General features: G+C 40.9%; 1 protein-coding gene across 1 annotated transcript in view; it reads right to left on the bottom strand.

The window, feature by feature from the left end:
• The window catches only part of LOC113442666 (phosphatidylinositol 3,4,5-trisphosphate 3-phosphatase TPTE2-like), a 39,756-nt gene that overhangs the window by 16,528 nt on the left and 10,183 nt on the right, over positions 1 to 13,045 (bottom strand). The window contains exons 5-7 of the mRNA XM_087918329.1: positions 8,054 to 8,173; positions 7,017 to 7,116; positions 2,558 to 2,621 (exon numbers count right to left, since the gene is read on the bottom strand). Coding sequence (XP_087774455.1) covers positions 2,558 to 2,621; positions 7,017 to 7,116; positions 8,054 to 8,173 — 284 coding nt within the window. The remainder of the gene's footprint in view (positions 1 to 2,557; positions 2,622 to 7,016; positions 7,117 to 8,053; positions 8,174 to 13,045) is intronic.

Below are 13,045 nucleotides of genomic sequence, written 5' to 3'. Positions count from 1 at the left end.
CGAGTCAGAGTCATGTGAAAAAGTAAGTATACCTAATTGGTTTTTTGTAATGTTTTTAACATATTTCAACATACAAATATTTGATCTTCATTTTAACAATGTTAATAAAGGAGATAAATTATTAGAAATATCATGCATTTACATTTTGGAGTACATTGTGTAATTTAAATAAACATAAATGCAAATTTTGCATATGGAAAAACTAAGTAGGCACCCAACATTTATCGCTACTGTATCTCAAATACCTAATATTAGACTCATTAAACCTATTTTACTAAAACTTCAGACATTTAATTGATTTTGCTCTTTGTTCTTGAACACCTGCCTAGATCCAAAGAACTGTCAGAAGCCTTCAGAAAGGAGATTATAACACCTATGAGTCCGGGAAAGTTTTCAAAAAATTGTCAAACTTTTGGGACATCTATGATTCCCCTATCCAGAAGATCTCGAAGTGGACATCTACAAAGCCCAGAATTTTATCACCTTCAAATAGTTCACACTACTACTGATATTAAATTGCAGGAGTGTACCGCACAAATTATATCTACGTGGAAGGAAGTAAGATAGATTTATTTGGCCACAGTACCAGAAGATATGTTTAGTGAAAATCAAAATCAGCATTTCATCAAAAGAAGAAATTCATGTTTCTATAAAAAAGAAAGAATATTTATTTTTTCCACAGAAGGAAATGGCATATGTGCTCTTTTTTGCTGTTGAATTAATGATTGCAAAATCAATTTTATAGCATTTTTTCTTCAATTAATCACCTCTATATTTACATACTGTTTGAATGAAGATAAAATGATATGCCCATATACAATAAAAAATGAAAAAAACTTTACATGGAATATACTTTGTCATATAATTGTAGATTAAAAACAAGAAAAAACATTTCATAGTTTGAGATTATGACAAGGTCTTTTCTGTCACAGACAACCCTGGGGTTTGGAATTTGTACATTCTCTTAAGCAAAAACGTGACAGCTTGAAATCCTGTGGTCATAGTTGCAGATATAACTCAGGTAAAACATTTTTTAAAGGGAGAGAACTGGATTAATTAGTGACTTAAATCAGTTCAGAAGTACAAAAGATTTTAAAAAAACTGAAGCAGGACAATTTTAAGGTTAGCACCACCAAGCAACATTACATTTTATGCAAGAAGTAAATAACTGTGAAGTCCTTGTTTGTTGAGCTTGTTTGCTTGCAGATGTTTTGTTACCAACTAAAGTAACATCATCAGTGTGAGTGTGAGATTTGCTCCACAATAGCAAAGTATAGTAGCTTGCCCCTTTCAGTGTTGGTAGGGGTATATTTTTTGCTTATTAATCCCTTAATTAAGAGTACTGTTTTCTATTTGAATGAGAAAGTATGAAAAAAATATCAAAAGTCACTTTTTTCATTGCTGTGGTAACTTCGAACTGTCACTAAATGAATCAAGAATTATACTTACTGTATAAATTTGGTGCTTTAAATTTAAAAAAAAAGAAAAATATGTTGTATTACAATAAAGATGTAAAAGACATCTAACAATTAAAAAGAAAAATATGGTCACCAGTTGACCTGGTGAAGGGTCAAATAATTTACTGGTATATTAGTGGCATATCATTAGGTCTCTTATAACACTCAGATGGAAAAGTTGCTACAGCATTGAAAATTTGATTTTTAACAAAATATCCCTAAATAAAGAAGTACTTTATTAGCACATATCTAAATCCCAATATCAATCAGTAACTGTTTATATTATGCAGTACAAATGGATTATAAAGCTCCATGAAAAAGACAATTGTGTTACTAATCAAATTTATTCTATATTAGATATTGCAACTTTCCACAATCTAATACCTTCCAAATACACTAACACTGATCCCAGAATTGCCAATCAATATTCCAATGGCTATGTTACCTACGTTACTTTGGGCATTTGGGGGCGGAAATGGACTATAATTTCTTTCAAACTACAGCCAAAGGACCTACTCATGATCTAATCATTCGTGAATTACTAGCAAGAAAAGGTAATGCCATAGTCTTTGGCAAAAGCTGCTAATGCAATTAATTCACACTGGTATTCTCCACCCCTGGCCATTGTTCCTCATTCCCTAGGATCATCACTGATGCATGATATCAAAATTTTATGCATAAACGTTCTCTATTATAACCAACCATAATGACAGAATTAAAGATCTAATTTCCTTTTCATTCAAAGAGAGGCACGACTATGTAAATGAAAAGGTTGAAAAAGGTGGCGTTGGCTCTTAGCCACATTAAGATTTTTTTTACATGACTCTTACTCTAGAAATATTCTAGACTTTTGAAAATAGTTAGAGTTTAACTGCTCATTATAATTGATAATGTATACCTCAGCAAGCACTGATTTTCAACACAAAGAAACAATAGTAAAGAGGACAGGTATCACTATATTTCCCTAAAAGTAGTATCTAGAGATGAAAAGTGGAACAAAGGATTCTTCTAATGTTCATCTTACACACATTCTTCAATTATGCTTGGATGCCTAGATCTCCATTTTTAACCAATCCCTCCACTAGTCAAGAAATACTAACTAGTGACATAAGTGAGATCCAAGTCAAAGCCACCTCTTGTGTAACGCCTTTTATTTTCTGAGACCTGTCAGCCAAAAGGAAAAAAAAACAATATTAAATAGTGATCTTAGGAAATAAGTAGTCAGTCATGGAAGCACAGATTCCAGAAATTATCCCCTTAAAGATGAAGACATTTTCAAATCACTCATCTCCTGGTAACTGCCTAATACAATGGGTAAATGGTTTGCCATTGAATACTTCCTGAAAAATTTTCCAATATTTTTCTGCCTAACTCTGAAGCACCTTGGCTTTAAAATCATAACATAGTTTAACTCAGCAAGTGCAAAAGCACTTTTTTTTGAAAACACTGCAAAGGCTGGTACAATCAATAGTAATAGAAGGGGGCATGCATAGCTGCGCCAGCATGTCTACCATCCCTGTCCTACTGTTCCCATTTATTTGGACTCATTTATTATGTAGATACTTATACCTGTTTATACTTATACGTTTATATGTTATGTTCATATTTATACTTGTTTTTTTATACATGCTTACAATAAATAAATTTGTATTAAACATTTGGTAAACATAAACTCTATTCACAAAAAGATTCCTCTCCATTAAATCTCTACAATGAATAAGTTTTATAAAATTTGCAGGTTTTTTTCTTTCAAAAATCTGGCTATTCTTTCCTCACATTTTAGAAATATAGTACTAGAAGTCAGAGAGAGACAATTTGCAAGAAAATGACATCTGCAGCCAAATTTCTTTCCTAGTCTACCGTAGGTGGCTTTTTAAATATATCCTCAGACAAGTTATACATACATGATGTTATCTTTTAAAAAAAAATTAGATCAAGTGGTACAAAACCAAAAAGATGTTAGACACAGTGCTGTCACCCATTTGCAAATATATATTACTTCACTGTTAAAATGAAGTACCATATACACACACACACACACACATACACACAGAACTTTGAGCTCAGGGTTTCAGGGCATAAAATTCACAAAGATACTGATTTAAGAGCTTCAGCCTTATAGGTAGTCCTCAACTTACGACCACAACTGAGCCCAAAATATGTTGTCAAATGAGACATTTGTTAAGTGAATTTTTGCCCCGTTTTATGACCTTTCTTGCCTCAGTTGTTATGTGAATCATTGCAGTTGATAAGTTAGTAACCTGGTTGTTAAGTGAATCTGGCTGTCCCATTGACTTTGCTTGTCAAAAGGTTGCATGATCTTGGGACACAGCTAATATGAACCAGTTGTTAAGCAACTGAGTTTTGATCACATGATGACAGGGATGCTGGAAAGGCCATAACTGTGAAAAAAAATTTCAGTGCCGTTGTAACTTTGAACGGTCACTAAATGAACTGTTGTAAGTCAAGGACTACCTGTACTATCATGGGTTCTTCAGAAAATCAAGACAAGAGTTTAAAGTGCAAAATTTGTAATCAATGTGAAGCAGATGACATATCATCTGAAACTCAGAATGAGAACCTGAATATTACATGGAATCACAAGGCCTGAAAAGGTCTGTCTTCCAACAAAAGACCTCAGTGTTTTCTGTCTGGTGCTCTTTAGATAGATTGGAAATGCAACCTTCTATTCTAAGCTAACATTGGCCTTCCATCTCCTGTGAAAAAGTCTTCAAGTCTATCTATCCCATCTTCCTGTACAAAGATAACCACAGAATTTAAGGGAAAAAAAGTCAATTAAAAATTAATTGAGGTATTCATATTTATTAAAAGAAAGAACAATCAATCAGAGATTTCAAACTATATACTGTACATGAAAAGGCTGGTTCAGTTTACCTGTTTACAACAAGCCCGCAAACTATATCAGTCTTCTTAGGAAGTGAATTCAGCAAATCTAGGCACCAGAGCAGGAGTGGGATTCAAATTTCTTAACAACTGGTTCTCTGGGTGGGGCTTAATTTGTGGGTGTGACTTGCTGGTTGGGCGTGGCTTGGTGGTCACGTGACTGGTTGAGAGTGGCTTGGTGGTCATGTGACTGTATGGGCATGACCAACTATGTCATTCACGTCAAGGGGTGCCTCACCTGGCCCCTCCCCTCCCAGCCATTCCTTGTCACACCCAGCCTCAACTTTATAGTTCTGTAAAAATGTTGTTCACCATTTTTTGACTTATTTGACTTATTATTTTGATTTATTATCTACGTACTATAGATATACTTTCATGGACCACTGAAAGGAGGAAATGGCTCACATGCTTTGCCCAAGAGTGTGATAGGCAACAGGCTTTTAAGGGGCTGCCAGAAAGAAAGGGGGGGGGGTGTATTTTCCAAAGAAGCAGAATGCAAACCAGAAGCAATGGATGGAAACTGAACAGAGAGAGAAACAACCTAAAACTAAGGAGAAACTTTCTGACAGTGAGACCAGTGGAACTGCCTGTCTCCAGAAGTTCTGGGTGCTCAATCACTGGAAGTTTTTAAGAAAAGATTGGAGAGCCCCCAAGTTCCCCCAAGGTCCCTTCTAAGTGTTATTCTGTTATTTTGACACCTTTCCCAGGACCTCTACTCAGAGTTTGGCATCCTCAGTTTTCCTGCCTGAGCAGGGGGTTGAACTAGAAGACCTCCAAAGTCCCTTTGAACTCTGTTAAACACACCTGTATTTATGCTTTGGACTATAAACATGTAAACCCTGAAAAATACCTGGGCAAAAGAAAGGCAGTAAAATCACTCTAGGTGTAGGGACAGGGCAGAATATTAATATATGATAAATAATGGTACAATTAAAAATAATAGCACAGAGTTTTCTCTCTTCCCACCCCTTCCTTCCTATTTCTTTTTCTTTTTCTTTTTATTTCTCTTTCTCTCCCTTCCTTCCTTCCTTCCTTCCTTCCTTCCTTCCTTCCTTCCTTCCTTCCTCTCTGTTTCTCTCCCTTCCTCTTTCTTTCTTTCTTTTTCTTCTCTCTCTTTCCCTCTCTCATTCCCTCTTTTTCCCTCTCTTTTACTCTCTTTCCTTCTCTCTCCTCTCTCTCTGTCTCTCTATGGCTCTCTCTCCCCCTGTATCTCTCTGTGTATGTGTCTCTCTCTCTCTCTGCCCCTCTCCCTATCTTCCCCTCTCTCTCCTCCCCTCTCTGTCTCTGTCTCTGTCTCACACAGAGAGAGAGGGGAGAGAGGGGAAGATAGGGAGAGGGAATGTTCTCTTCCCCCACCCTCGGGCTGCTGGATCCGACCTGGAGAATGCCCGGGTGTGCTCTGCTGCTGCTGCTGCCTCCCAGAGCTGCCCAAGGTGCATTTCCAGGATGCACTGCCACCACTCTCCCCACCCCCTCTCTCAGCCGCCAGTCACAAGAGGAGAAAAAGAAAAGAATAAAGAAAAGAATAGACATGCACATAGATTGATTTCCTCCCATTGAATACCGATATGGATATTTCAGGAATAATAGTTTTGCCTCCCTTCGCAAAACAGCCACACAATTTATGAACTTCTTCCTGTTCTGTTTACCCAACCAATTCGGCCTCCCAACTCTCTCCTTACAACAAAGCGACCGATTCCATTCGTTCAGAGGAAAGGCTCTTTTCAAGGTGGGATGAGGGAAGAGATCCCCTCCCCGTCACTCCCGCCAAGCGCAGCCAAAGCCTGAAGGTCCGAGAAGGACCCAGACTCCCCACAGACTCCCTGGCTGCCCCTCGTTTGCTCCCTCCAGCCTCCTCTGCCTCTGCTTGGAGCTTCTCCACAACTCCGACACCTAGCCTGGCGCTTCTTTCCTCCTTGCCCGGCTTGGCGGTTTTGCCATCACTGCCTCGTTGCCGTCGCACGGCTCTACGCCTCCCTTTGGGGCTCCGTCTGGACAGGAGATGGTCCTTGTGTCCCTCTCCCTCCACCGACCTTCAGCTCCTTCTTCAGTTCTGGGCAGCAGCCCTTCCAAGGCGAGTCTGGGGCTCTCGGGGCCCCAAATGAGCAGCTTCGGAGACAGGGCAGCAGAGCACATGTGGGGGGGGACGTTTCCCTGGTCGGATCCAGCAACAACAGGAGGAGAAACAGAACGTTCCCTTCTCTCCTGGCCAGTGCTGCCATGGCCCTGCAGCTTCTTCGTGCCCGGGGGATAAACACAACATTCCCTTCCCTCCCGGCCATGGCCTTGCAGTGGGGGCGGGGGGCAGCTAGCAAGCTAGGTCATGGCAAAGCAAGCCAGGCAAGCCTAGGCTGGCCCAGGAGTCGACTCGACCAGGGTTTGCTTGTAGACTCACTCACCCAGGGAGATCAGGGCTGTGGTGGAAAGCAGGCAGCAATGGTGGGCGAAGGCAGGTTAGCAATGGCGGGAGAGATGAGGAATAACTAGGCGGGGCGGGGAGTGGGCAGGTGGGAAGGGGTGGGGCCAGCCAGGGGTATGATTTATCAGTTCTCTGAACTGCGCAGACTCATAACATCCGGTTCTATAGAACCGCTCCAAACCAGTAGAATCCCACCCCTGCACCAGAGCTAGCAATATTCTATCTATTTCACTTACCAACCTCCGGGTCATTTTTTCTAATCGTTCTGCCTCAGCAGCCACTCGAAAAATTCTTACTAGAATTATAATTCTTAACATTCGAAGAATGACAACTGTTCTGGGAAATAGAAAGAATGGGATTACATCAACTATTAATGCCAACTTTGGCTATACCCATATCACAGTTTAGGCCCACCTACAATGGTATTCAGGTTTGAGAATCTTTAAGTTTCAATCCCACCAAACTATTACACAACCTCATCTCCTACCATATCGTCCCACAGATAAAGGATTTCTATAGATATCAGTATTTTTGTGGTAGAAAAAGGAGTAAGAATGCCATTTAATATCTACTTTGTTTTGGGAGCAAATGAACAACTATTGTTATGTATCAGAATGATATCACTCTTCAAACAAAAAAACCCACAATAAGCTAGGTTAAATTCAATGCATGCAAAGCCTGATTAATTTATAATCTCATCTCATCCCATTTCTCCCTTTTAAAGAATAAAAATTGAGGTCTTTAACATTGCATTTTTTCATTTTGGAGTTAGGCTGATCAAGTGCCTGTGGAAATTCTTAGTCATGCAGGTCACAGTTATCTGAAAGGTGCTTTCTCAAAAAGGCAGCTTGACTGGTTTTTTCCTGAGGAAGAAGAAAAAGACATTTCGCTTCTCATCCAAGAAGTTTCATGGTTCTGGCAGGATGATGGGGACAATGGAAGGATTAGTTCAGATATGGCTGGGGGGGGGGGGTGGTGAGTGGAAGGATTATATTTCGTTGCAGCCATCTGGTTGTTAGCATTCTCCCTGGGAGCTCTTGAGGCCACTTAGGAGTCTATCTATGCCCTCAGAGTCATCTGTATCAGAAAGCAAATGGACTCTTAGAACTGCTGCAAGGGCTGCTTTATATGACAGGAGATAGGTGGTGTTTTATCCCGCCCCCCTCTGTTGAGAAAGAGGGATGAGAAGCAAAATGTCTTCTTTCTCAAGGAAAAACAGTCTAGTTGCCTTTTGATAAAGCACCTTTGAGCTGAAAAGGTGCATATTTCTTACCTTGGAATTACAGTTATTCCACCCAAGTCAGAGGCAATATATAGAGTATCAACCAGCAAGTTACCCACAACAACGATGCTATCTAGAATGTTTAATTTAGATTTGAAGTAGTTTTTGAATCTGAAATGCAAAACAAATAAGAGTATTCAAACACTAAGTAACAATAACTTAATGGTGGTGTCCATTTCCCACTGTCAGAATGATACAGTTGCCATCAAACAGCTGCTGCCAATAAGACTTCAGTGCTAAAAAAGGAAAGAAGAGGAAACTCTACCTTGGAGTTCTGCACAGAACCTATATTTTTCTTCCCTCAGACTGTAAATGAACTCTGTAGTATAGTTCTATAGAGGGTGACAATAGGATCTATACAAGTTTTACAACAAAAGAAACATAGATGTTAGCAATAAATATATTAGAGATATATAGTAGAAAGATAGGAAAATACAAAATATAGTGTAGATAAAGAGCTCATGGAAAATAGTTAAAAATAGTTTAGTGATATGAAATAGTTAAAGGCCTTCACAATTCTTTTTGTTTTTGTAAGCTTTCCTTGTTTTGTAAACTAAAAGTCACCCCAAGCTGTTGAAGGGAGATTCAGAACAGGGTGGAGCTGACGTCGCAGTGATACGATGGACTTCCTCGGAGCTCCTGGGGGGGGCGTCGACATCCTGACAGCCAGTAGTCCCTGTTGGACCTAAATCGCCTTGGAGGGGCGAGAAGAGAACACTCTGTTGATCCCAAGGACATCGAAAAGTCACTGGCAGATCCAGAGGAAGCTCTTCAAGCCAGCAGGAAAGGAAAGCGGCCATTGTGAGCCGCTAAAAAGCTTGGGCAGCTGCTGACAGAAAGAAGGAAAGGAGAGAAAGTGTGATCGTACTGGGTGAGAACCACCTTTTTTTTTCAAATATATTAAAGGAAGAGCCCCCTGGGAAAAACAGGGTGAAGGCAAGCGCCAAAAGTAAAGGTGGAAGTGGGTAAAAAAAAAACATGGAAGAAAGAGTCGAGGAAAGCTTTTCCGGTGAAGATTTAGAAAGGAAGCCATTAATTAAGAACTTGTGAATGAACAGTAACTGAGCAACTGGACTGAACTTATTGGATCTATTGGGTTAATTTAGGGAAATAAGAAGAGGCATTGGGATTTACTTTTTTTTTCTTTTTTTCTTGATCTTATACCTTCCCACATTTAATTATAAACGTTGGAGAACTTTGGATAATAAGGGATTGTTACAGTAAAAAGAGAAAGCAGTGCAACAGTGCCACCTAAAGGTGAAAGGGAAATAGAAGACAGAAGAAGAAGGGGAGCTACATGACCCTGATGGTATGGGAACAAGAATGCGCGTTGGTGGAAGTTACCGTGAACACCCTTTCTCTCTATGCTGCGAAAGAGCCCAGGATGGGTTGACTCCTTCCTATGATGTCATAGCTGAGTCTGTACTAAGATATAAAAGCCAGCCCCCGGGAGAGATCCCAGCTTTGGCGAAGATACTTGACAGACTGAAAGGTGTCTCTGAAAGCCCAAAATAAATACAGGAATATGTCTTACCCCCTCCGGACGAATCAAGGGAGGGGCTGGGCTCTCTCACAACATAGATAGAAAGGGTGTTCACGTTAACTTCTACCCACGCCCATTCTCCTCCATGCTGCATCGAGAGCCCAGGATGGGACATACCAAAGCTTGCATGTCCACGGGCGAGTCCTCGTCTGGCTCATCACACTGACTGTGGAACCACTCATTGAAGCACCCATCTGCCAAAGGCTGCAGTCGCCGAGGCAAAAGCATCCAAACGGTAGTGTCTGATGAAAGGAGATGGGGATGTCCACGTGGCTGCACGACAAATCTCCTCCAAGGATGCTTGGGTCGCCCAGGCAGCCAAAGTGGCCGCGTTTCTGGTAGAGTGCGCCATCAGAACCAGAAGGGAACCGGAAGGGCCGCAGCTTTGTAGGCCTGCTCAATGCAAGACCTGACCCACCTGCTAATAGGAGGAGAAGAGGCCTTGTGCCCCAAGTGAGAAGGGAAAAAGGAAACAAACATGGCTTCTGACTTCCTGAAGGAGGAAGTGCACTTAATGTATATTCTAAGAGCCCTTCTTACGTCTAGCATGTGCCACTGCCGCTCTAAGTCATGGTGCGGGAGAGGACACAAGTCAGGCAAAACAATGTCCTGGGACCTGTGAAACCAGGTGTTAACCTTCAGAATAAATGAGGGGTCCAGACGAAGAACAACCCTATCATCGTGAAAGGAACAAAGGTCCTGTCTGATGGAAACAGCAGCAAGCTCGGAAACCCTCCTGGCAGAAGTGATGGCAACAAGGAACACTACCTTCAGAGTCAGGAAACGGAGAGACACTGTTCTAAGGGGTTCAAAGCGGGGCTTTGTAAGGGCATTAAGGACCACATGAAGGTCCCAGGAAGGATACCTGTGAACCACTGGAGGGTGCAGGTTGGAAGCCCCTTTCAAAAATCTCCTGACTGAAGTGTGATGGGATAAGGAAGGAAGCGAACCCCATGAAAGGACTGAGGAGAGGGCTGCAACCTGCCTGCGTAAGAACAACAAGAGCAACCAAACCTTATTACAAATAAAGACATGGAAGAAGAAATAAAGCTAATGTCAATTAACATAAATGGACTAAACTCAGCAATAAAAAGAAAAAGGATTTTCAACAAATTAGAGAAACTAAAACTGGATATAATTTGTTTACAGGAGGCATATCAAAAAACAACACAATAAAGTATTGGACTATACTAAAAAATGGGAAGCTATACACTTCCCTAGCACAACAAAGTAAAAGAGGAGTAGCATTATATATTAAAAATACAATAAAAACCAAACAAATCTTTCAAGATGAAAAGGGAGGGTGTTAACGGTGGAAATAACTATGAACTGTAAACAGACACTATTAGTGGCAATATATGCACCAAATGAAAATCAAGAAGAATTTTATGAAAAACTACACAAGAAAATAATGGCATTCAAGTATGAAAGTATATGCATCTTAGGAGATTACAATGCAATAGTGGACATGGAAATGGACTATAAAACACAGAAGACAAAAAAAAAACAGGGGCAGGAAAACATTATCAAAATCCTGCTTCAGGATGAGGGAAGAGTTAGCAATTCAAGACGCATGGCGAAAAATACACCCAAAAAACAATCAATATACATTTTATTCAAACAGACATCTGTCTTGGTCTAGGATTGATATGATGTGGGCATCAACAACTTAATTTCTAATATACAAGAAATAAGTATTGAAACAAATATCTGGGCAGATCATAATCCGATAAAAGTAATATGGAAGGGATAACAAAAGAGGTCAAGATGGACAATGAATAATTTAATATTGAAAGAAAAGGAATTTTGTAAGATATATGAAAAAAGAGTTGAAATTTTTCTTCAATGAAAACAGAAGGGAAGACACTTTGCTACAAAACGTATGGGAATACAGCAAAGGCCTATATAAAAGGACTAACTATAATATATGTGGGAAAGAGAAATAGGAAAAGGAGGTAGACACAAAGGACATTAGAAGAAGAATATAAAAAACTGGAGGAGGAATTGCAAAGAAGCCCAAAAAGAAAGGAGATACAAAACAAGATGAAATTAATAAAGCATCAAATGGAACTAACAGATAAAGAAGATTTAGCACAAAAAATAAAAAGATCTAAACAATTTTTTTCAAAATTGAAAATAAACCAGGAAGGTGGTTAGCATATAGACTGAAAAAAGAGAAGGAACAGAAATGGATTCCTCAATTAACAGATAATAAAGGAAACCTTTTTATAGAAATGAAGATAAAAACAAATAGTGCAAAAACTCTATGGGAGATTATATGAACAAGAACAAGTTGAAGAAAGAATACTTGAAAAGAGCAGAATTACCTAAAGTACCAGAGGAAATTAAAACAATGTTAGAGGGAAGAATCACAATGATGGAATTAACAGAAGCAATAAAAAGACAAAACGGGAAAGAACCAGGGCCAGACAGCCTACCAGCAGAACTGTACAAAACATTGCAGGACTCTGAGCAATACAATGTTGGAAATATTAAACGAAGTACTGATGGAGGTGAAAATACCCAATTCATGGATGGAAGCTTACATCAGTCTCATACCGAAAGAAGATTCTGATCTACAACAGATTAAAAACTATAGACCTGTGATGGAGAACCTATGGCACGCATGCCAGAAGTGGCACACAGAGCCATTTCTCTAGGAGCCATCACCCATTGCTCTTCGGCATGCCGGCCAGCTGGACTTCACATGCACATAAGCACCAAAAACCAGAAGAGCAGCCGCCTGGTACGCATGCATATGCCAGGAAGATGATCTTGTTCCCAGTATGCACATGTGCATTGGCCACTTGGTCTTCTGGTTTCTGGTGCGCATGCAGGGTCAAAGACCAGCAACGAAAATAGTATTTGGTGTGCCTGCCAAAAGACCCCGAGAGGGACAGAGATGTGGGCCAGGATGGGTGGGCCAGGACTTCCATCCCTCTCTGCCTGAGTGGGGTTCTTATGTGGCTCCAGCCCATGGCACATCCATGTTCCAGAGCACCTGGCCGGTTTGGGCACCCCAGAAGTGCCAGCTGCCCCCTGCGCAGCCCACCACCACTTTTGCCAAGGAGGCTTGACCGCTTCTGTCCCCAGCCTTCCTCCCACACTGGCTCAACTCCTGCACCTCCCCAGAAGAGCAGCAGCAGCCACAGCTCGGTGGCATCTCTATGTGGGTAGCTTGCCTCCCCGCTGGCAGCTCCTCCTCCAGCATCCTGCCTGGAAGTGGCAATGCAACAGCCGCTGCCACCGGGGGTGAAGGGGTAGCAGGGACAAGGACAGGAGGGCCGGGGCTCCCCTCCCTTCTTGTACGGCCCCAGCCATCCTGGCTGACAGCACTGCTCCCCTTCCTGTTCTGGGTTCCAGCACACTGATCAACTCGGGCATGGGGCCCTGTCCTGTGTGCCCGAGCCAGCCATGCTCTCCAGAACACAGATGCACAT

The sequence above is a fragment of the Pseudonaja textilis genome, chromosome 1 (assembly GCF_049901715.1).
Source record: "Pseudonaja textilis isolate UNSWEBS1 chromosome 1, rPseTex1.2, whole genome shotgun sequence".
Classification (NCBI taxonomy): domain Eukaryota; kingdom Metazoa; phylum Chordata; class Lepidosauria; order Squamata; family Elapidae; genus Pseudonaja; species Pseudonaja textilis.
This window is presented reverse-complemented; position numbering and strand designations above follow the sequence as displayed.